Below are 25,741 nucleotides of genomic sequence, written 5' to 3'. Positions count from 1 at the left end.
GGTTATAGATACTTTTGTATCTGTTTCCTCCAGCATCTTCACAAGGTCCTTTGCTGTTGTTTTGGGATTGATTTGCACTTTTCGCACCAAAGTATGTTCATCTCTAGGAGACAGAATGCGTCTCCTTCCTGAGCGGTATGACGGCTGCGTGGTCCCATGGTGTTTATACTTGCGTACTATTGTTTGTACAGAAGAATGTGGTACCTTCAGGCGTTTGGAAATTGCTCCCAAAGATGAACCAGACTTGTGGAGGTCTACAATTTTTTTTCTGAGATCTTGGCTGTGCAATGAGGCACTGATTTTGAAGGTAGGCCTTGAAATACATCCACAGGTACACCTCCAATTGACTCAAATTATGTCAATTAGCCTATCAGAAGCTTCTAAAGCCATGACATCATTTTCTGGAATTTTCCAAGCTATTTAAAGGCACAGTCAACTTAGTGTATGTAAACTTCTGACCCACGGAATTGTGACACAGTGAAATATAAGTGAAATAATCTGTCTGTAATCAATTGTTGGAAAAATTACTTGTGTCATTCACAAAGTAGATGTCCTAACCGACTAGCCAACACTATAGTTTGTTAACAAGACATTTGTGGAGTGGTTGAAAAACAAGTTTTAATGACTCCAGCCTAAGTGTATGTAAACGTCCGACTTCAACTGTACCTGGCCTGCTGCGTGGAAATGTAGGAAAGTGCTTTTTTAACATCCGATATGAATGATAATATATTAAAAATATAGTTCCTCACAGTAAGCTATTTGAAAAATCTTTCCAACAATCAATCACCAGTTCTCGTTGTGAAAGTGCGCTTCCTTCCCAAATGCACAATAGCGTCTTGTTAAGAATCAGTAGCAGACGAGTACAATGGTTGGTCTCATTGGACAAGTTGTGTGGCACAGACCGACCTATTGTCAATAACAGACAGAATCAACACTTCCTTTCCCCTGTTTCTCTCGAGATTTGTCTTTTTACTTTGGCTGTGGCTGTGTAGTATACCCCTGTAGTTACTTAGCTCTTAGGCGTTCACGTCTCTTCACTAGTCAGACTCGATTCACAGTCGAACAGTAACGCAATCAACTGTGCATGCAAATCTACACATACACTGAATCAATCTGCACATACACCCAACCACCAACATGAGATCTCTCTAAACTAAACTGATGGCGGCTTTGTGTGGGTGCACTCTGGCCTCATTAATGACTTGTGAGGCAGACATTCAGAGATCAGTTCACCTAATCTTACAATCAGTGTTCACCAGTGAAATTATACACACAGCTCTTATATCCAGGAACCCTCATCACAGAATATAAAGGCAATTTCAGAGCTGCCTGCCTTTATTCCACACGAAGCGTTGTTCTTTTGTTTGGAGTCCATTGAGGTACATTGCAATTAAGCTACAGATCAAGCAAATTAAAAAGGGAGGGAGTTCTAAGAAAGTAATTGGACACAATTGTCTGTATGACTAAGTGATCACTTAGTTACTTTTCCAAGTATTTGTTTTTTATTCAGCTCAAAAATCTGAACCTTTAGACAAAAGCCAGTATTTATGATCTTTGGACTTCTGTACCATTTTGCCTTTAGAGATGCATGGTCACAGTGATCAATAGAGATGACGTAAAAACCCTGTAAACTTTTAAAGTTATGTATAGGTTTATAACAAACAAATAATAAAGAAAACGACACTCCATCGTCTGTGAAGAATCTATTGCCGTACTTCTGAAAATACTTTTTAAATTATCGTTAAAAGGGAGGGATAGAAGTTAAGGTGGATGAATCGTCTGTCAGTAAAAAGATAGGCCTACAGTTACTCACTGACCTTGGAGACATTGGAAATGGAGCTAAGTCCCATGTTCTCTCTGAGCTGATGCACAATGTACTGACACCCTTCAAAGAGTAGCAGCATTATAACAACTCCACAGCCTATCTCTGTTATGGACTCTAATAAAAGCCTCTGACTGATCTGGGAATTTACTGACAATATACATTTTCAACACCAATCAGGCATCTCTTTGCAAACTGCAAACATGCATGCACTCAAAAAGTCCCAAACGGACAATTTAGAAGCCAAAGTTCAAATCCTAGCCATAGAGATGGTTGTATTTATTAACACAATCTATCGAACAAGGTACAATGGTATTGGGCAACAATGGAATGTATACACATTAGTTGGTCATGTTGTACAGTATCCAGGCTCTAAGAATTCCATTCAGACACACGTTTAGGTCAATTAGTCCTTTGTGAATGTTAGCAATATATTTGTTGTACTTGGTCTTTGTACTTGATGGCTAAGTTATATTCCCCAAGAGCTAAAAGCTGACAACATGAATCAAAGTCCTTAAACCCATAACTGTCTCTACTTGCAGAAAGGTGCTGTTATGCCATGATCCAACAGTCTGTTGATTTGGAGAAAACCCTCACATTGTTTGCAACCTGCCACTCTTCCATTTGAAATTGAGTAACGGTGCAACACTAACCACTAATACAGTCTCTGTGACTAGACCCTGGCATTAGTCTTGCTATTATCATTACTCCGATTCTTTCGTTACTCCCCTTCTCCATTATAACTGACTAAAGAGAATATCCTGAATATTAAATTTGACATTTTAGTCATTTAGCAGACACTCTTATCCAGAGAGTGAGTGCATACATAAAAAATAAAAAAAAATCATACTGGCCCCCCGTGGGAAACGAACCCACAACCCTGGCGTAGCAAGCGCCATTCTCTACCAACTGAGCTACAGGGGACTACTGAATACAGTGGGGGGAAAAAGTATTTAGTCAGCCACCAATTGTGCAAGTTCTCCCACTTAAAAAGATGAGAGGCCTGTAATTTTCATCATAGGTACATGTCAACTATGACAGACAAAATGAGAAAAAACACTCCAGAAAATCACATTGTAGGATTTTTAATGAATTAATTTGCAAATTATGGTGGAAAATAAGTGTTTGGTCAATAACAAAAGTTTCTCAATACTTTGTTATATACCCTTTGTTGGCAATGACACAGGTCAAACGTTTTCTGTAAGTCTTCACAAGGTTTTCACACACTGTTGCTGGTATTTTGGCCCATTCCTCCTTGCAGATCTCCTCTAGAGCAGTGATGTTTTGGGGCTGTCGCTGGGCAACACAGACTTTCAACTCCCTCCAAAGATTTTCTATGGGGTTGAGATCTGGAGACTGGCTAGGCCACTCCAGGACCTTGAAATGCTTCTTACGAAGCCACTCCTTCATTGCCCGGGCGGTGTGTTTGGGATCATTGTCATGCTGAAAGACCCAGCCACGTTTCATCTTCAATGCCCTTGCTGATGGAAGGAGGTTTTCACTCAAAATCTCACGATACATGGCCCCATTCATTCTTTCCTTTACACGGATCAGTCGTCCTGGTCCCTTTGCAGAAAAACAGCCCCAAAGCATGATGTTTCCACCCCCATGCTTCACAGTAGGTATGGTGTTCTTTGGATGCAACTCAGCATTCTTTGTCCTCCAAACACGACGAGTTGAGTTTTTACCAAAAAGTTCTATTTTGGTTTCATCTGACCATATGACATTCTCCCAATCCTCTTCTGGATCATCCAAATGCACTCTAGCAAACTTCAGACGGGCCTGGACATGTACTGGCTTAAGCAGGGGGACACGTCTGGCACTGCAGGATTTGAGTCCCTGGTGGCGTAGTGTGTTACTGATGGTAGGCTTTGTTACTTTGGTCGCAGCTCTCTGCAGGTCATTCACTAGGTCCCCCCGTGTGGTTCTGGGATTTTTGCTCACCGTTCTTGTGATCATTTTGACCCCACGGGGTGAGATCTTGCGTGGAGCCCCAGATCGAGGGAGATTATCAGTGGTCTTGTATGTCTTCTATTCCCTAATAATTGCTCCCACAGATGATTTCTTCAAACCAAGCTGCTTACCTATTGCAGATTCAGTCTTCCCAGCCTGGTGCAGGTCTACATTTTGTTTCTGGTGTCCTTTGACAGCTCTTTGGTCTTGGCCATAGTGGAGTTTGGAGTGTGACTGTTTGAGGTTGTGGACAGGTGTCTTTTATACTGATAACAAGTTCAAACAGGTGCCATTAATACAGGTAACGAGTGGAGGACAGAGGAGCCTCTTAAAGAAGAAGTTACAGGTCTGTGAGAGCCAGAAATTTTGCTTATTTGTAGGTGACCAAATACTTATTTTCCACCATAATTTGCAAATAAATTCATTAAAAATCCTACAATGTGATTTTCTGGATTTTTTCCCCTCAATTTGTCTGTCATAGTTGACGTGTACCTATGATGAAAATTACAGGCCTCTCTCATCTTTTTAAGTGGGAGAACTTGCACAATTGGTGGCTGACTAAATACTTTTTTCCCCCACTGTATGTCCTCCTAGTCCTCAGTTCCGGTGTGTTTATTCAAGGATTATCCATATAACAACAATTACCGTCTAATTAATTGTGTGCTTCCAAAGTATGGTGATGTGACCATGGCAGCGTAAAAAATAATTCTGTTTTCAGAGCTATTGTCAGTGCAGCTGCTAATCAGGAGTTTTCATCTGTGAACACAAGCTGCATTTTCTCAAGGGTCTCGACTTTGGGGTGACGGAGAAACCACTTATTTCATGCGTTTTGACTCTTAGACAACTTTCCAAGTGATTTGCCAAGAGGAACTGAGAGTTAACCCAAACAATAATTCAATGTCAAGCAAGGATAAGGAGCCTATTCTCATTGAACAAAGGGTGCATTTAAGATGGAGTTTAAGCAAGTTGAAGCTGTTTAGGGTTGTATCCCTTTAGTTGAAGCAATAGTGTTGTCAATATAACATAAGGACATATGTATATTGGTGACAGAATACACATACATTTTCTGTGAATTATACACTACCGTTCAAAAGTTTGGGGTCACTTAGACATTTCCTTGTTTTCAAAAGAAAAGCAAATTTTTTGTCCATTAAAATAACATCAAATTGATCAGAAATACCGTGTAGACATTGTTAATGTTGTAAATGGCTATTGTAGCTGGAAACGGCTGATTTTTAATGGAATATCTACACAGTCGTACAGAGGCCCATTATCAGCAACCATCATTCCTGTGTTCCAATGGCACGTTGTGTTTGCTAATCCAAGTTTATCATTTTAAAAGGCTAATCGATCATTAGAAAACCCTTTTGCAATTATGTTAGCACAGCTGAAAACTGTTGTGCTGATTAAAGAAGCAATAAAACTGGCCTTCTTGAGACTAGTTGAGGTTCTGGAGCATCAGCAAATGTGGGTTCGATTACAGGCTCAAAATGGCCAGAAACAAATAACTTTCTTCTGAAACTCATGTCTATTCTTGTTTGGAGAAATGAAGGCTATTCCATGCGAGAAATAGCCAAGAAACTGAAGATCTCGTACAACGCTGTGTACTACTCCCCTCACAGAACAGCGCAAACTGGCTCTAACCAGAATAGAAAGAGGAGTGGGATGCCCAGGTGCACAACTGAGCAAGAGGACAAATACATTTAGTGTCTAGTTTGAGAAACAGATGCCTCACAGGTCCTCAACTGGCAGCTTCATTAAATAGTACCCGCAAAACACCAGTCTCAACGTCAACAGTGAAGAGGCGACTCCGGGATGCTGACCTTCTAGGCAGAGTTGCAAAGAAAAAACCATATCTCAGACTGGCCAATAAAAAGAAAAGATTAAGATGGGCAAAAGAACACAGACACTGGACAGAGGCAGACTGAAAAAAAGTGTTATGGACAGACAAATCGAAGTTTGAGGTGTTCGGATCACAAAGAAGAACATTTGTGAGACACAGACCAAATGAAAATATGCTGGAGGAGAGCTTGATGCCATCTGTCAAGCATAGTGGTGGCAATGTGATGGTCTGGGGGTGCTTTTTTGGTGATAAAGTGGGAGATTTGTACAGGGTAAAAGGGATCTTGAAGAAGGAAGGCTATCACTCCATTTTGCAACGCCAAGCCATACCCTGTGGACGGCGCTTGATTGGAGCCAATTTCCTCCTACAACAGGACAATGACTCAAAGCACAGCTCCAAACTATGCAATAACTATTTAGGGAAGAAGCAGTCAGCTGGTATTCTGTCTATAATGGAGTGGCCAGAACAGTCACCAGATCTCAACCCTATTGAGCTGTTATAGGAGCAGCTTGACCGTATGGTACGTAAGAAGTGCCCATCAAGCCAATCCAACTTGTGGGAGGTGCTTCAGGAAGCGTGGGGTGAAATCTCTTCAGATTACTTCAAAAATTGACAACTAGAATGCCAAAGGTCTGCAAGGCTGTAATAACTGCAAATGGAGGATTCTTTGACGAAAGCAAAGTTTGAAGGACACAATTATTATTTCTAACCTTGTCAATGACTACATTTCCTATTCATTTTGGTATATTTCCAATTCAAACTCATTTCATGTATGTTTTCATGGAAAACAAGGACATTTCTAAGTGACCCCAAACTTTTGAACGGTAGTGTAGATAAGGTAACAATAGCCTTAATATACATTAATGGTCAAAAGTTTTAGAACACCTGCTCATTCAAGGGTTTTTCTTTATTTTTACTATATTCTAAATTGTAGAATAATAGTGAAGATTTCAAAACTATTAAATAACACATATGGAATCATGTAGTAACCAAAAATGTGTTAAACAAATCAAAATATATTTTATATTTGAGATTCTTCAAATAGCCACCCTTTGCCTTGATGACAGCTTTGCACACTCTTGGCATTCTCTCAACCAGCTTTACTTGGAATGCTTTTCCAACTGTCTTGAAGGAATTCCCACATATGCTGAGCACTTCTTGGCTGCTTTTCCTTCACTCTGCTGTCCTACTCATTCCAAACCATCTCAATTTGGTTGAGGTCGGGGGATTGTGGAGGTCAGGTCATCTGATGCAGCACTCCATCACTCTCCTTCTTGGTGAAATAGCCGTTACACAGCCTGGAGGTGTGTTGCATCATTGTCCTGTTGAAAAACAGATGATAGTCCCACTAATCCCAAACCAGATGGGATGGCGTATCACTGCAGAATGCTGTGGTAGCCATGCTGGTTAAGTGTGCCTTGAATTCTAAATAAATCACAGACAGTGTCACCAGCAAAGCACCCCCACACCATAATACTTCCTCCTCCATGCTTTACAGTGGGAAATACACATGCGGAGATCATCCATTCACCCACACTGAACAACAACAACAACAACAAAGCAACACACTGCGTCTCACAAAGGCACAGCGGTTGGAACCACAAATCTCAAATTTGGACTCAAGACCAGAGGACAAATTTGCACCGGTCTAATGTCCATTGCTCATGTTTCTTTGCCCAAGCAAGTTTCTTCTTCTTATTGGTGTCCTTTAGTAGTGGTTTCTTTGCAGCAATTCGACCATGAAGGCCTGATTCACACAGTCTCCTCTGAACAGTTGATGTTGAGATGTGTCTGTTACTTGAACTCTGTGAAGCATTTATTTGGGCTGCAGTTTCTGATGCTGGTAATGAACTTATCCTCTGCAGCAGAGGTAACTCTGGGTCTTCCATTCCTGTGGCGGTCCTCATGAGAGCCAGTTTCATCATAGCGCTTGATGGTTTTTGCGACTGCACTTGAAGAAACGTTCAAAGTTCTTGAAATGTTCCGTATTGACTGACCTTCATGTCTTAGAGTAATGATGGACTGTCTTTTCTCTTTGCTTATTTGAGCTGTTCTTGCCATAATATGGACATGGTCTTTTACCAAATAAGGCTGTCTTCTGTATATCCCCCCTACCTTGCTCAAATGCATTAAGAAGGAAATACATTCCACAAATTAACTTTTAAGAAGGCACACCTGTTAATTGAAATGCATTCCATGTGACTACCTTATGAAGCTGGTTGAGAGAATGCCAAGAGTGTGCAAAGCTGTCATCAAGGCAAAGGGTGGCTATTTGAAGAATCTCAAATTCTTGGTTACTACATGATTTCATATGTGTTATTTCATAGTATTGATGTCTTCACTATTACTCTACAATGTAGAAAATAGTAAAAATAAAGAAAAACCCTTGAATGAGTGGGTGTTCTAAAACTTTTGACTGGTGGTGTACTGACTGAAACCAATGTTATTGCCAGAGGTTTTCACAGGGACATCTCAAATGTCCACACAATCATCCTCAGTGTAAACAGTTTAGCACCTTTGTTTCTTTAGGCCATGTTGGTCATCTGTCCTCCATGTGCATATGCTTGAAACATGTTTCTGACGCTGACACCTGTGTCTGGATTATAATAATAATAATATAATATGCCATTTAGCAGATGCTTTTATCCAAAGCGACTTACAGTCATGTGTGCTTACATTTTTACGTATGGGTGGTCCCGGGGATCGAACCCACTACCCTGGCGTTACAAGCGCCATGCTCTACCAATTGAGCTACAGAGGACCAGTTAGGATTAGTTAGATCATTTGGATTAGATACAGGCCCAGGAAGATTGGATGGCTCACATTGCATACTGTATATTAATTAGCGTGGCATTTAAGAGATTATGGCATATTACCTGCCAATCTATTTTACCCGGTAATACTAGGTGTGTGGACAGCCATTGGTGAGCTAACAGAAACGAACAGTAATAATACACTGAGGGTATGCAAAAAAAAATTGCTGTGTGTGTGTGTGTGTGTGTGTCTGTGTGTGTGTGTGTGTGTGTGTGTGTGTGTGTGTGTGTGTGTGGGAGGGCGGGAGGGTAGGTGGGGGATAATTCAGTGCAGTTGTCTCCTGTACCAACACAGAATGAAAGATTCATACGCTGCTCAAGTTTGAAATTAGATAAACACAAAATGGCATGTAGAACAAAAGTAAGTGGGAAAATCACTGGACATTACATTAGCGGAAAATGAATGATTGATCAAAGACCTGCCAGGCAGATAGATACTCTACTGGAAACAAGAACTGCATACATAATTCTGGGAACATGCTGCAGTAGTACAGTATAAGGATGCCATTGGTAGCTAGTTACACTCTTCGAAAAAAAGGTGCTATTGAGAACCAAAAAGGGTACTTCGGCTGTCCCCATAGGAGAACCCTTTGAAGAACCCTTTTTGGTTCCAGGTAGAACCCTTTTGGTTTCCACGTAGAACCCTTTCCACAGATGGTTCTAAATAGAACCCAAAATAGTTCTACCTGGAACCAAAAAGGGTTCTCCTATGGGGACAGCCAAAGAACTCTTTTGGAACCCTTTTTTCTAAGAGTGTAGAGAAATATCTATATTTAGTGTTTGATTTCATTGACTAATATGATTCATAAATGTAAATGTATATCAGCCATGAGTAAGGGTGTCATTGAGAAAGGATTAAAAGCCTCTTCTGGGAAATGATTATTGCATAGACCTAATGGATTAGTGCTTTACTACCACTTTTTATTTTACAGACTTTACAACTCTTGGCTTAATTTGTTGAATCAAGATTGTAGGCTAGCATGTTAGCTTGTTTAACTGCAAACTATTGATATTAATATTAATAATATTGGTTACTAGGTGTTTGTACCTAAACTTTATTGTAACAAATGAACAATAATGCCTTTATTATCCAGTAAATATTATGTATTTGCTTGGTATTCTGTTCAGGAACACTTTTTTGATTGTTAGAAGTTAGCTACATTAGCTAAATTATCGACATAAGCTACATAACTTTCACTTTACTTATCTTAATGCTTGTGCATTAACAGGTCAACAAGATGCTGCCCAACTCTGGTTTAGCATTCACACCTAATGGACGGACATTTTGGCAGTAGAATCTGACCAGTCTGAACTGGCTCTAGGAAATAGAAAGTTGTGAGTGCACATCACGCAGCGATACACATTTTGGGGAGCTTTATCTATAATTGAATGTGGACACTAGCGATGTAAGCGTACAGAGAACATCAGTTGGGTTTATTTCTGTGTCATTTCTGCACTGTTTCTGTGGGCTGCACTCTGTCCATGTGACACTATCTTATCCATGTGCTCTGACACCAGAATGTGTTAGTGTTTGATCCTAGTGAAGGCATACGCTGTTTCTTTGTTCCTGGGTCCTTGAGCTGGTCTAGCAATGCTATGGTCCTTCTGTTCCATGTCATGCTTGTTATTGTGTGCCTGATGTCATTTTCTTTTCTGCTGGGTGTAAAGCATTTTCATTTTACTTTCTTTCTAGGAAAACTGTTAATATCTGAGACAAAAGCACCATACAAAGCTGGGGCCACTAACAATAATGTGAAGTACTTCATTATTTGATAACAATGACTAAATGTTATGTAACATTTCTCTCTCTTCTCAGGTTATCTGGCTTCATGTTGCCGTCGCCTATTGTGAGCACAGGGTCAATAATGGCCCTTTGGTTCACGACAGATTTTGCTGTGAGTGCACAAGGATTTAAAGCAATTTATGAAGGTGAGACCTATTATTCTTGCATATTTCTCCAATTAAAAGCCTGGCTGGATTGATGTATTAGAGGGTTTAAAAATACTGAACATATTTGTGTTACCAAAATGGTAATTGTCTTACTATTGACTTGTTTCTCTACTATATATCGATTTCAATGGTTAAGTTGGCAGTGGATTGTACTTGCATCACCAGAGTCGTTTGATTCCCCCATGGCCCAAATTCTGAATATAAAATATAAATGACTGTTATTTTTGTATTATAGGGTAATTCATGAATCTGTGTCTGAATATCGGCATAGTATACAGTGGGGAGAACAAGTATTTGATACACTGTCGATTTTGCAGGTTTTCCTACTTACAAAGCATGTAGAGGTCTGTAATTTTTATCATATGTACACTTCAACTGTGAGAGACGGAATCTAAAACAAAAATCCAGAAAATCACATTGTATGATTTTTAAGTAATTAATTTGTGATCCAGAACTGATCACCTACCAACCAGTAAGAATTCCGGCTCTCACAGACCTGTTAGTTTTTCTTTAAGAAGCCCTCCTGTTCTCCACTCATTACCTGTATTAACTGCACCTGTTTGAACTCTTTACCTTTATAAAATACACCTGTCCACACACTCAATCAAACAGACTCCAACCTCTCCACAATGGCCAAGACCAGAGAGCTGTGTAAGGACATCAGGGATAAAATTGTAGACCTGCACAAGGCTGGGATGGGCTACAGGACAATAGGCAAGCAGCCTGGTGAGAAGGCAACAACTGTTGGCGCAATTATTAGAAAATGTCAAGATGACGGTCAATCACCCTCGGTCTGGGGCTCCATGCAAGATCTCACCTCGTGGGGCATCAATGATCATGAGGAAGGTGAGGGATCAGCCCAGAACTACACGGCAGGACCTGGTCAATGACCTGAAGAGAGCTGGGACCACAGTCTCAAAGAAAACCATTAGTAACACACTACGCCGTCATGGATTAAAATCCTGCAGCGCACGCAAGGTCCCCCTGCTCAAGCCAGCGCATGTCCAGGCCCATCTGAAGTTTGCCAATGACCATCTGGATGATCCAAAGGAGGAATGGGAGAAGGTAATGTGGTCTGATGAGACAAAAATAGAGCTTTTTGGTCTAAACTCCACTCGCCGTGTTTGGAGGAAGAAGAAGGATGAGTACAACCCCAAGAACACCATCCCAACCGTGAAGCATGGAGGTGGAAACATCATTCTTTGGGGATGCTTTTCTGCAAAGGGGACAGGACGACTGCACCGTATTGAGGGGAGGATGGATGGGACCATGTCTCGCGAGATCTTGGCCAACAACCTCCTTCCCTCAGTAAGAGCATTGAAGATGGGTCGTGGCTGGGTCTTCCAGCATGACAACGACCCGAAACACACAGCCAGGGCAACTAAGGAGTGGCTCCGTAAGAAGCATCTCAAGGTCCTGGAGTGGCCTAGCCAGTCTCCAGAACTGAACCCAATAGAAAATCTTTGGAGGGAGCTGAAAGTCCGTATTGCCCAGCGACAGCCCCGAAACCTGAAGGATCTGGAGAAGGTCTGTATGGAGGAGTGGGCCAAAATCCCTGCTGCAGTGTGTGCAAACCTGGTCAAGACCTACAGGAAACGTATGATCTCTGTAATTGCAAACAAAGGTTTCTGTACCAAATATTAAGTTCTGCTTTTCTGATGTATCAAATACTTATGTCATGCAATAAAATGTAAATGAATTACTTAAAAATCATACAATGTGATTTTCTGGATTTTGGTTTAGATTCCGTCTCTCACAGTTGAAGTGTACCTATGATAAAAATTACAGACCTCTACATGCTTTGTAAGTAGGAAAACCTGCAAAATCGGCAGTGTATCAAATACTTGTTCTCCCCACTGTATGTCACAAAATGCTTTCAGAGAGCAGGGTGCATTTCATATGAATAAACACTGCTAAGTAGTGTGCGCTAAAAGGAAAATTACACTCAAAAACAATCTTTTGGTATTTGTTTTTACAGCCTGTATGATGAATTTTGCATACCGCATCATACTAGCTGTATTTCTGCATTTTGAAAGTTCCATATCTTGAAAACTTGATTGCTGACATGCAAAACATTTTGGGACTATATCAACAATGGACTAATGAAACAAAAAACTAAAGATAGGTTTGGGATGGAGTTTTCCTTTAACATGTCAATTGGTTACTGTTTAAGCTGTGTGCAGAGAGATGTAGATGTTGTCTGCTTAGCACATGTTCCCATTTACATTATTTTGGCTTTATTTGCATTATTAAACCTGTCGTTGATTGATAGCTGTGGTATTTCAAGGGAGTTCAGGACAACTGTATTGAACCAGGGTCATTACAAAACTGTATAGTGTGTTTTATAAAGTATACAGCACAAACCACTTTGACCCAGTCAGGACAATACAGCATGTCATATACTTTCCATGAAGTCTAAATACCACTGGAGTCTCAACTCACCCCCCTTGTAGGAACCATCTCTCAGGCTGGCATACACTGTAGCAAACTTCATGAGCCCTCTTGAGACACTGGGGCCTAAGCTATGAATGATGCACGAGCATGGCACTTTGCTCGTAAACCTTTCTAAGGATAAGCATGCTTTTTTTCTTTGTTTCTTTTTCCCAGAACATTTTCATCTCTAGTGATTCAGAGTTGTGTTATTGCTACAGGGTTGTGAAGGGATACCAAAACTCAATTCCCTAAATGTTTTCTAACGCAATATCAGTCTCATTTGGCAACATCAATTGTTCCTGGTTGTGACAATGCCTTTTATGGACAATGGTTTATTGTGTGTAGCGTGTGCTAGTTCTTGCTGTGAGTGATAAGAAATAATTAACCATGATGGGCTTATCTAATGTTAACTGTATCAGAACACTTTCTCCTGATATCTTAGCATTGACTACTGATATCTTAGTACTAACCACTGCCTCAGAATGAACTACAGCTAGTGTATGTTGTATATTACAGCATGAATAAGGTTGGCAATATTGCGTTCTCTCTACATGTGTTTTATTTGTGATGGATCATTAGCTTATACACTAACTTTCACACACCTAGATGGCCGGGCGGGGTGGGTGTGGAGCCAGAGACAGCAAGGGTTCAGACTGTAGAACCCAGTTCCTACATTTGAATATAAAAATTGATTTTATCAAACAAAACTATGCTACATTTTATCTCTGGGACCCTCAGGATGACAAATCAGAGCAAGATTACTGAATGTAAGTACATTATTTACCTTCAAAGGTGAATGTATCAAACCAGTTGCCGTGATACGTTTTTTGTTATTGTGAACTCTCCTCAAACAATAGCATGGTATTTTTTCACTGTAATAGTTACTTTAAATTTGACAGTGCACTTAGATTAACACGAATTTAAGCTTTCTGCCCATATAAGACATGTCTATGTCCTAGAAAGTTTGCTGTTACTTACAACAGTCATGCTAATCACATTAGCGCACGTTAGCTCAACCGTCCCGTATACGGGACACCGATCCCGTAGAGGTTAATAAGGGTGTTTTGTCTGGTTGTCTGAATGGGCTCTATTTAAGCCTACAAAGATTAATTGTCAATGTAACCATTGGAGTCTAAATTAAATTGACTGCAGATTTTGTCTGGGATTTTGTAGAAATTTGATACAGGCCAGGATTTCATTGATGAAAGTGTCACAACCATTGTTATGATGAAGGGTATTGCTGGACCCCTAGAGTGTTAATAGTATTGATGGTAACAACATTTCCTTTGGTACAGTAGCATTGTTTTTGTCATTTTCAGTTTATTGCAGTTGAGATTGAGATATTATGTCATTCAACTATGCAACCTGTAGGTTTTCCCAGCAGCCCTTAGATTGTGATTTATGGGCCATTACACTTGACTAATTGTAGCTAATCTATTTGCCTGTCTTGATTGGCACAGCAGTGTGCGAGGTTGATAAATAACCTAGCAGCGTATTTACCTCCCCAGATGCTCTCAGGAATCAGAAATAGCTATGTTTGCTAATTGGTTTACTATTGATGAAGCTAATTGAGAGCACAAACCTGTTCTGAAAAGACAAAGGCTGTGTTTTGGAACCATATTATTATAAAAACCCATATTTTGACATTTTAGTCATTTAGCAGACGCTCTTATCCAGAGTGACTTACAATTAGTGAGTGCATACATTTTTCATACTGGCCCCCCGTAGGAAACGAACCCACAACCCTTGCGTTGCAAGCGCCATGCTCTACCAACTGAGCTACAGGAGGGCCAATATTGCATCTTAGTGATCCCATTTTAATTCAGTCATTGTCACTAATATTTTATTAGGAAAGATTCAAATAAATGACAAGGACAAAATACTGCAGCAGAAAATGGACAACTCCAGCAGGGTACTGCTCCAAAGATATAAATCAATGAATTTCCCAACATAGATTGAAAACTTAAAATGGAGCCTGGTCCATCAAGTAGGATGAGAGTCCAACCGATATTTAACCAAGCCTTGAAGATTCAGAATAGTGCTTTACGCCAAGAATCAGCTTTATATTAAATAATTGGGCTACTATGTTTTATGAAACAATGAAAAATATATGTTAGAGGTCTACAAAAAATATAAATAAATGTATGCACTTCTAACGGCACTTCTATGTCGCTCTGGATAAGAGCGTCTGTTAATGACTAAAATGTAAATGTAAAATGTAGCATGCAAATATGCTATTTTATTCAGCCTTTTAGTCTGAAGGCTCTATGGGGACACACACTTAAAGTGTGTTCAATTACAATCCAAGAAGAGTAACAAAATAATCTTAGAAGTGCCGTCTCTCATATTAGATCAATGGAAAAAAAGTAACTTTCCTCAAAGGACCTTTGAACACATTACTTTGAGAAAATGCATGGGAGCCACACTGGTTACATGTCACACCCAGGTATGAAACAAGCTGTACTAGATAGTACAGAGGAAGTGCCCATGAACAACCAACGCCTCTCCGGTTTGTTAGAGATATTGCTCCCCATAGTACTAACTGCAACCACCAAGATGCTGTCTTCAAAGCACTAAAGTTGGCAAACTGGAAGGATTTAAATCCCTGTGCCACTTTTAATCATTCCTTTTGAGTCTCTTGTCAAGGGATTTCTTTACCTTTCTTGCACAGCGCAACATGAAGACGTTTTAAAATCAGCCATAAGACATATCTGAATATTATTTGCTGGAAATATTATCTGAGACAAAATATAATTTAAAAAACTACAAAATAAGAGAGAATACAACCAACCAGCAGAGGATACATATAGCTCATGTTTTAAATGACAAGAAAATTGTACAGCGGTATCAAAGTGTTTATCTTATGTCAAACTGCCAAAAGTTAAAGCCTTTAACAAACCATCATGTTGCTTTGCAGTTGGTAGCGATGTATGCATTTGAATGTAGTGGTGTGCTGTGTGTGCAAATCTGTGAATTTTTGGAGGCATGAAAAAGTGGCATGTGCTGCAGCAGTTAAGCTTAGGTACACAACCACACATCTTTTTTATTGGTTTCAGATCCCACTGAACAAGAGTCAAACACTCAGCATTCTTTGCCCCATTCCACCATGTTAAGTATTAATCATTATTTCAGTCCTGCAATTTTCACAGGAGATTAATTCTCAACAGGATCCTACACTGAACAAAAATAGAAACGCAACATGTAAAGTGTTGGTCCCATGTTTCATGAGCTGAAATAAAAGATCCCACAAATTTTCCATACGCACAAAAAGCTTATTTCTCTAAAATGTTGTGCACAAATTTGTTTACATCCCTGTTAGTGAGCATTTCTCCTTTGCCAAGATAATCCATCCACCTGACAGGTGTGACATATCAAGAAGCTGATTAAACATCATGATCATTACACAGGTGCACCTTGTGCTGGGGACAATAAAAGGCCACTTTAAAATGTGCAGTTTTGTCACACAACACAATGCCACAGATGTCTCAAGACATCACCCATTGAGAATGTTTGGAATGCTCTGAATCAACGTGTACGACAGTTCCCGCCAATATCCAGCAACTTCGCACAACCTTTGAAGAGGAGTTGGACAACATTCCACAGGCCACAATCAACAGACTGATCAACTCAATGCGAAGGAGATGTGTCGCGCTGCATGAGGAAAATAGTATTCACACCAGATACTGACTGGTTTTCTGATCCACGCCCCTACCTTTTTTAAGGTATCTGTGACCAACAGATGCATATCTATATTCCCAGTCATGTGAAATCCATAGATTAGGGCCTAATGAATTTATTTCAATTGACTGATTTCCTTATATGAACTGTAACTCAGTAAAATCTTAGAAATTGTTGCATGTTGCGTTTATATTTCTGGTCAGTATATAAGGGAATTTCCCATGACATTAAATGGGAAATTTGTTCACTATTTCCTTTAGGAAGATGTTTACTCCTGCATCTTATGTATAGTGCTTACATTTGTGCTGCGATGCATACACCTCATGGGTGTTTATATTGCAACAGCTTCATTTAGAGCCATAATGATATTTCATATTGAAAAAAAAGCCCAAGATGCAATAATCAAGTGCTGCAGAGCATTCAAAGGATGATAGACTATCACCTGTGCAATAAGATGATGGTTTGGACATATTGGACGGCCTGTAGTGTGAGGTAATAATAATAATAATAATATGCCATTTAGCAGACGCTTTTATCCAAAGCGACTTACAGTCATGCGTGCATACATTTTTTTGTTTTTGTGTATGGGTGGTCCCGGGGATCGAACCCACTACCTTGGCGTTATAAGCGCCGTGCTCTACCAGCTGAGCTACAGAGGACCAAAATGAGCTAATCCCATGAATAGCTAAATTATGAGACAGAAGTAATTTGAATGATTGAAGCACAGTGCACACAGATTATGTTGAATAACTTGAAGATGCATCCTGTAAGTCGCTCTGGATAAGAGCGTCTGCTAAATGACTAAAAATAAATGAATAAATAATGCATGTGCATATTTAACACACACCAGCCTTGGAGCTTGCCATAAGATGTTTATCTACAATTCCACACCTTTACAAGTAAATATTTGTTAGCTTTGTCAATAACTTCCAGTCAGTTTTATATCACAAGGTTTATAGCCCAGATACTTTCCAATATGTGGAGAGTTTTATCTGTTTACACAATTAAAAAGTAAAATGTATGAACACATTAATTCAGATTGTGTGAATGTATTTGTATTTACAGTATGAGGGAAGATCGACATTGATATTCAGATCAATCAGCGCTGAGTGTTTGTGGTTTTAATGACAGATCTTTGTATCGACGGTCAAGGACAAACTCCATATCCAATCAAATCCAAGCTGCCTCTTAGAGTTCATGTTTTTAGTTGTTGCTGAAAATCTCCTTGCACCTTTACACTGATTCTGCTTAGCCTCCAATCTGGGCCACCACCCTAAGGGAGCTGCTTTTGTCAACACCAAAAGTCATCTGGATTTGTAACATATCAACATTTGTATATTTCTTTATACTTCTTTGTTGATTTTTCATTTGATACCATAACCAATAATACAGTGGCTATGTTCAGATTGTCTCTCTCCAAGTTGCAATAATATAAAGCACACAAGTGTAACTGGTGTGAAATGGCTAGTTAGTTGGCTGTGCTCGCTAGTAGCGTTTCAATTGCTGACGTCACTCGCTCTGAGACTTTGAAATAGTTGTTTTTGTGGAGCGCTAGGTAACAATGCTTCATGGGAGGCAGTTGTTGATGTGTTCAGAGGGTCCCTGGTTCGAGCCCAGGTTGGGGCAAGGAGAGGGACGGAAGCAACACTGTTACACAAGTAAATGTCACAAAATCCATTGCCGAAATTGCAGAAATGAAAGCACTCTAGTTCTGAGCTCATAGACTGGTGTTCTGCTTTGTGTGAATACACTGGGATTTTAAATGTAAAACGTATCTTACTCCCTAGCTCACTCAACAGCAACCCTCATTGGCTCACCCTATCCGTAGAGGCCATGACAGATCAGCATGGGTCAGAGTAAAAACCTTCAAGGCTCAGTGGCCTGGGACCATAGACATTTCATATTCAACAGATGTAAAGAAGACTTGGTTCTGCTCTGGGAGCACAGCTCTAACACGTTGTCCACATTTTAGACTGAAGCGTTGTAAAAAATAGAAAAGTAGCTAGTCTAGATTGAAGCAGCACTTTGCATAAAAAAGAGAGGGACGCCTCCTTGAAACTGTAACTGTAACTATTTTCTGCTGACTCATTCAAATGGCTCCAACTTTTAACTTGAGACGTTGATGTGAGTTAGAAATGAAATGACCAGATACTAAAGGCCAGAGTCACTGTCATGTTATATGGCTGCCTTTGGCCAATTTGAAAATATATTGTTTTCCAGTTAAATGTTTATCCAATTCTATACATGTCAAAGGTCTAAGGTCTCTTATGCTGTCCAGATCTCAGGGACCTGAACTGGCAGGAATAGCTGGATGGAGTCCTTGAATCATGGCCCTTTATCGAGGAATAACAGATGGCACTACAGTGTCCCATAAATTGCTACAGTGCTTACAGAGACAATGTAGAAACATTTAATGGAATGAATCAATGTTATATGAGTGCATATTTTTTGTCCTTCATGTTCAAACTGTGACCTGCTATATTCCCTTTCATAATTAACAGTCTATCCATATGATTCCTCATGAGGAAAGCAAACCTGCAAAGCCAGTCTAGTTGCCAGGTATCAGGATTGTTGTTTCCACTCGTAATGCAACCTGTCCTGCTTAGTCTTTGTCAAAATATATTTCCCACAGCTCATTAACACAGCCTGTGACACATTTAATGGAATATACTGTATAGTAGTGTTTACTGGAGTGATTCATAGCTCATCAACAAATACATAGTATGGAGAGGGTATACTGTACAAAATATGACGAATTGGGGACATTGATCAACTTAAAATATAGCCTAGAAACTTTTGATAAACGACTGAAAGTAGTTTGAATGTATTGGCACTTATCATCTACTTCCTATTTCAATACCCCTATCTTGCTTCTGAATTCATACATTAATAAGCCACTCACTGTACCACAAATGGTTTTAGTATGCACAGTTGCAGCCTCCCTAAAGTCCTATGCCAGTGTTTTCTTATTCAGTAACCACATGCTGGCATACATGTGGTCCTCTGTAGCTCAGCTGGTAGAGCACGGCGCTTGTAACGCCAAGGTAGTGGGTTCGATCCCCGGGACCACCCATACACAAAAATAAAATTTATGCACGCATGACTGTAAGTCGCTTTGGATAAAAGCGTCTGCTAAATGGCATATTATTATTATTATTATTAAATGCATTAAAGGCCCAGTGCAGTCAAAAACGTGATTTTCCTGTGTTTTATATTTCCACACTGAGGTTGGAATAATACTGTGAAATTGTGAAAATTATGACCTTTTAGTGTAAGAGCTGTTTGAAAAGACCGCCTGAAATTTCAGCCTGTTTGGGTGGGATGGAGTTTTGGCCTGCCTGGTGACATCTTCAGGCGGTAAATGAGTTAGTAGACAAATAACAAAGAGAGTTCCAAACCTCTCTGCCAATAACAGCTAGTTTTCAGTTTCCCCCTCACCACTCAGACTACTCCCAGACAGTCTTAGCAAAATTCTTGCTTGAGAAATTGCTCTTGGCTAAGAAGTACATACTGGACAGTGCAGTGTTGGTTAAAACAAGATGGTGCCAATTCATGTGCAGGCTCAGTGGCACATCTAAAATTCCTGACATCTGGTAAAACATATTTCTCTGCAATATGGCATGACTGTCCTCATAGTCTGAGCCACTCTCCAAAAAAGTACATAATATCACAGTTATACTGTTTGTTATACTCTCATGGGCTTATTAATAATATTAACAAAAATGAACAACAAGTATTCAGCCATAAAAAGTAAAGAATATATTGAGGCCTTATTCAAACAATCACAAAACAGATAGGGTGGTGAGTATTATGTAATTGTATTACCCTTTTAAGGAATTAATGAAGCTTGTAATTCTTACGAAATCAGTTAAATGGTTGGAACACCATTGACCCACAGCATCTTTAAAACTAAGAGAGAAAATTTATGGAAGCTAATATCTTAGACTTTTGCTAATATCTTAGTCATGCTGTTCTTAAATAATTAAAAACTCATTGCATTTAACTGACGTCTGGTAAATGAGATGCAAGGAATGTTGACCTAAACACCCTTCATTTTGAAGAGTTTAGTATTCTGACTCCATATTCATGTCACTTACATACATATATTCATCACATATCCCTCTAAAGTCACCATAAGATTATAACATACCTACAGAGGATATATTTTTTAAAATATTTCAGGAACACATTGGTTCTTTAGTGCTGTAATGTAAAAGCCCTCAATTTCAAAAGGTCTTAGTTCATTAAGCTTTGAAAAACATGAATGCAATGTCTCATGCATCTCAGACCACTTTGAAATCCTGTACAGTGTACACTAGGTTGTCAGATTTGGTTAGTTAAAGGTTACAAAGGGTACTGTTGTTGAAAGAACTGGTTGATGGTAATATTGATGCCCGAGGCAAAAAAGTATGAGTCACCAATGTTTGAGCAAGGGTGACATTTGGGAAATAAGGAAGTGACCCATATTCCTGATACAAGAGTGGTTGACTGGTGTTGACCCATAGACTGCAGTGGTGTCTTGTAGGAATAATGGCTACACAGAGGTGAATTGTGTTTGTATTCAGTAGAAGTTAACTCAACTTAAAATCAGACATTTGTGTATAATTTCTCATCAAAGCTGTCTGTGTTGACACATGTTGTAATTTCAACATTTTGTAACTGAAAGTTGTGAAAACGGAAAGAAGCCAGATCCAAAGAACATCATGTATAAAAAATATATTTTGAAGATACTAAAATGTCAAAAGAGATTTAATTCAGTAAAGATCACATTCTGCCACGTCGACATTAATAATCCATTACTTCCAGTGAATTCTCAAAGCAACTCAGAGAGAGTCTGTTTGTCTGAATGAGATATCAGATGGGAAGCCCTAATGGACAGAGGTGAGGAAAATGTACTTACAATGACTGTGATATGTGGTTGTCTCACTTAGATACAGTGCATTCGGAAAGTTTTCAGACCCCTTTTTCCACATTTTGTTACGTTACAGCCTTATTGTAAAATTGATTACATTTCATTTTTTCCCTCATCAATCTACACACAATACCCCATAAGGACAAAGCGAAAACAGGTTTTTAGACATTTCTGCACATTTATAAAAAAACTAAAACAGAAATACCTTTATTGACATAAGTATTCAGAACCTTTGCTATGAGACTCAAAATTGAGCTCAGGTGCATCCTGTTTCCATTGATCATCATTGAGATGTTTCTACAACTTGATTGGAGTCCACCAGTGGTAAATTAAATTGATTGGACATGATTTAGAAAGGCACACACCTGTCTATTTAAGGTCCCTCAGTTGACAGTGCATGTCAGAGCAAAAAAAACAAGCCGTGAGGTCGAAGGAATTGTCCGTAGAGCTCCGAGACAGGATTGTGTCGAGGCACAGATCTGGGGAAGGGTACCAAAAAATGTCTGCAGCATTGAAGGTCCCCAAGAACACAGTAGCCTCCATCATTCTTAAATGGAAGAAGTTTGGAACCACCAATACTCTTCCTAGAGCTGGCTGGCTGGCCAAACTGAGCAATCGGATGAGAAGGGCCTTGGTCAGGGAGGTGACCAAGAACCCGATGGTCACTCTGACAGAGCTCCAGAGTTCCTCTGTGGAGATGGGAGAACCTTCCAGAAGGACAACCATCTCTGCAACACTCTACCAATCAGGCCTTTATGGTAGAGTGGCCAGACGGAAGCCACTCCTCAGTAAAAGGCACATGACAGCCCGCTTGGAGTTTGCCAAAAGGCACCTAAAGGACTCAGACCATGAGAAACAAGATTCTCTGGTCTTATGAAACCAAGATTTAAGTTTTTGGCCTGAATGCCAAGTGTCACGTCTGGAGGAAACCTGGCACCATCCCTACGGTGAAGCATGGTGGTGGCAGCATCATGCTGTGGGGATGTTTTTCAGCGGCAGGGACTGGGAGACTAGTCAGGATCTAGGGAAAGATGAACGGAGCAAAGTACAGAGAGGTCCTTGATGAAGATCTGCTCCAGAGCGCTCAGGACCTCAGACTGGGGTGAAGGTTCACCGTCCACAGGACAACGACCCTAAGCACACAGCCAAGACAACGCAGGAGTGGCTTCGGGACAAGTCTCGGAATGTCCTTGAGTGGCCCAGCCAGAGCCCGGACTTGAACCCGATCGAACATCTCTGGAGAGACCTGAAAATAGCTGTGCAGCGATGCTCCCCATCCAACCTGAGAGCTTGAGAGGATCTGCAGAGAAGAATGGGAGAAACTCCCCAAATACAGGTGTGCCAAGCTTGTAGCGTCATACCCAAGAAGACTCAAGGCTGTAATCGCTGCCAAAGGCGCTTCAACAATTTTTATTTTATTTTATTTGCACTAATGTCTAAAAACCTGTTTTTGCTTTGTCATTGTGGGGTATTGTGTGTAGATTGATGAGGGAAAAAAACAATTTAATCAATTTTAGAATAAGGCTGTAAGGTAACAAAATGTGGGAAAAGTCAAGGGGTCTGAATACTTTCCAAATGCATTGTATCTTCAGATGAATGCACTAACTGTAAGTCGCTCTGGATAAGAGTCTGCTAAATGACCAAAATGTTAAAAAAATGTAACCTTTTACTGCAGTAGGCTAAATCAGGGTCACACAGAGTGTTTCTTGGTAGTCTTAATCAGAAAAAGAAGACACCTGTGCCATGTCAGATATGGAGTTGAAATGTATTCAATTGAGTTTGCATCCCAATATTACACTTGATATAAACCACAGAAGACTGAAATATTAAAGGGGCGGCAGGTAGCTTAGTGGTTAAGAGCGTTGTGCCAGTAACCGAAAGGTCGCTGGTTCTAATCCCCGAGCCGACTAGGTGAAAAACCTGTCGATGTGCCCTTGAGCAAGGCACTTAACCCTAATTGCTCCTGTAAGTCGCTCTGGATAAGAGCGTCTGCTAAATGACCAATTAATTTTTTTATTTTATTTTTAAACCGTTTGACATAGAAACACCGGATTTTCTGGGTAAAAAATAAAGAAAAGTAAATTAATTATGAAATTATGAAAAGTATTAATAACATTCCACCCATGAGGACACTAGAGGGTGCTTTGGTTATTAAGCCATGTAGGTGTTAATGTATTTGTATGTGAGAGGCCCGGTCTGAAATGAACCTGCTGCAAACGGAGACCAGGGTGTGTACTCACTTGCGTTGCGTTCTGAGTAAACACACAAATCCCCTGTGTAAACCTTCTCTGTAAGCTAATGTTTTCTTATCAGTACCTGATTTGGCTTGTGGCATTCTGGACTTCTTCATGAAAGAGTGGAGGAAATTAAAAGTCTTATCAGCTATACATAGACTGATTAAGATAATTAAAATAAACTTGGGCAATTTGAGCTGGCATAAGGCATGGAAATCATTTGAAATGAAGCACTTTAGTATGAAAATAAATGACATAGTGATTTTTTCTTTATCAGATTATCTGTTGTTGTAATGCACTCCTCAGAGCAACTGTGTGAATAGAGATGTATTAAAGTAGATTCTAAACTGAACAAGATAAACAGCACTATAGGATCGTTGCTTTACAAAGGCGCTAATGTTATTCACCAGTTGTACTCTACATTGCTTTCATTTTTCAACAACCAACAAAAACAAGGGCCTGGCAAATTTGTCACAGAAACAGGGCCCACTGGGTTTTACAATTGCTTTATGTGGAAGAACTTTGTTAGTTTGTTTCAATGAAAAATCAATGCTACGAGCTGATTATATCTGGTTCTTGGCTCAGGATTAAGCGCTTTCGAGATATTCCCAAACCACCCCATACAGCACTCCTTTCCCCCCATCATCTCCCTTTAAGATCTACTTCATCACATCTAGAGACCACATGCTTGCTATAGACATTTTAGTTATTTAGCAGACATTCTTATCCAGAGCAACTTACCGAAGCAGTTAGGGATAAGTACCTCGCTCAAAGGCACATCGACAGGTTTTTCACCTAGTCGGCTCGGGTATTCAAACCAGCAACCTTTCAGTTACTGGCCCAATGCTCTTAACCACTAGGCTACCTGCCACCCAATAGAACACCATTCCAATTATATGAAAAGACTAAAAACTTTGACAAACGTCGTATTTATCTGTGTATTGCTGTGTAACCTCTGTTTAGTTCATGCTTTCATATTGAATAGTAGCACCCAAAGAAGAGATCATTTTGACACTTCCTCTGCAAAATAAATACATGACTAGAGAAGTGGAAGAAACACATGACGGACTTAGATCAGATCAAAGGTTTTGGTGATTTTGGTGATTTTTTCAAAGTAACCTATACATGAATTAAACCACATAACAAAAAAACAATTTTACACAGTCGGACAGCTGAATATGAAATTAGGTCAAGCAAAAACAAACATGTACTGAACAAAAATATATACGCAACATGTAAAGTGTTGGTCCCATGTTTCATGAGCTGAAATAAAAACATCCAGAAATTTTACATACGCACAAAAAGCTTATTTAGCCACCACTATGCTTGAAAATATGGAGAGTGGTACTCAGTAATGTGTTGGATTGGATTTGCCCCAAATATAACACTTTGTATTCAGGACAAAACATTTATTGCTTTGCCACATTTTGGCAGTATTACTTTAGTGACTTGTTGCAAACAGGGTGCATGTTTTGGAATATTTTTATTCTGTACAGGCTTTCCTTCTTTTCAGTCTGTCAATTAGGTTAGTATTGTTAGTATTATGAAAAATGTATGCACTCACTAATTGTAAGTCGCTCTGGATAAGAGTGTCTGCTAAATGACTAAAATGTCAATTGGATCACAAAATGTTTTATTGTGGAGTAACTACAATGTTGTTGATCCATCCTCAGTTTTCTCCCATCACAGCCATTAAACTCAATAACAGTTTTAAAGTCACCATGGGCCTCATGGTGAAATCCCTGAGCCTTCCTTCCTGCAACTGAGTTAGGAAGGACGCCTGTATCTTAGTAGTGACTGGGTGTATTGATACACCATCCAAAGTGTAATTAATAACTTCACTATGCTCAAAAAAGGTGCCATTCTTTGCTAGGCATTGGAAAACCTCCCTGGTCTTTGTGGTTGAGTCTGTGTTTGAAATACACTGCTCGACTGAGGGACCTTACAGATAATTGTATGTGTGGGGTACAGAGATGAGGTAGTCATTCAAAAATCATGTTAAACTCTATTATGGGACATACGGAGTCCATGCAACTTATTATGTGACTTGTTAAGGACATTTTTACTTTTTAACTTATTTAGGCTTGCCATAACAAAGGGTTT

At 39.7% G+C, this 25,741-nt stretch overlaps 1 protein-coding gene across 4 annotated transcripts in view; it reads left to right on the top strand.

Moving 5' to 3' along the window:
- LOC311131344 (CUB and sushi domain-containing protein 1-like) overlaps positions 1-25,741 on the top strand; it is a gene marked incomplete at both ends in the record, with an annotated part of 555,203 nt that overhangs the window by 231,429 nt on the left and 298,033 nt on the right. For all 4 annotated transcript variants that reach the window (XM_084164287.1, XM_084164286.1, XM_084164285.1 and 1 more), the window contains one exon: positions 10,248-10,360. In XM_084164287.1, the coding sequence (XP_084020413.1) occupies positions 10,248-10,360 (113 nt within the window). The remainder of the gene's footprint in view (positions 1-10,247; positions 10,361-25,741) is intronic.

The sequence above is a fragment of the Coregonus lavaretus genome (genome assembly GCF_964263955.1).
Source record: "Coregonus lavaretus genome assembly, chromosome: 1".
NCBI classification, from domain to species: Eukaryota; Metazoa; Chordata; class Actinopteri; order Salmoniformes; family Salmonidae; genus Coregonus; species Coregonus lavaretus.
This window is presented reverse-complemented; position numbering and strand designations above follow the sequence as displayed.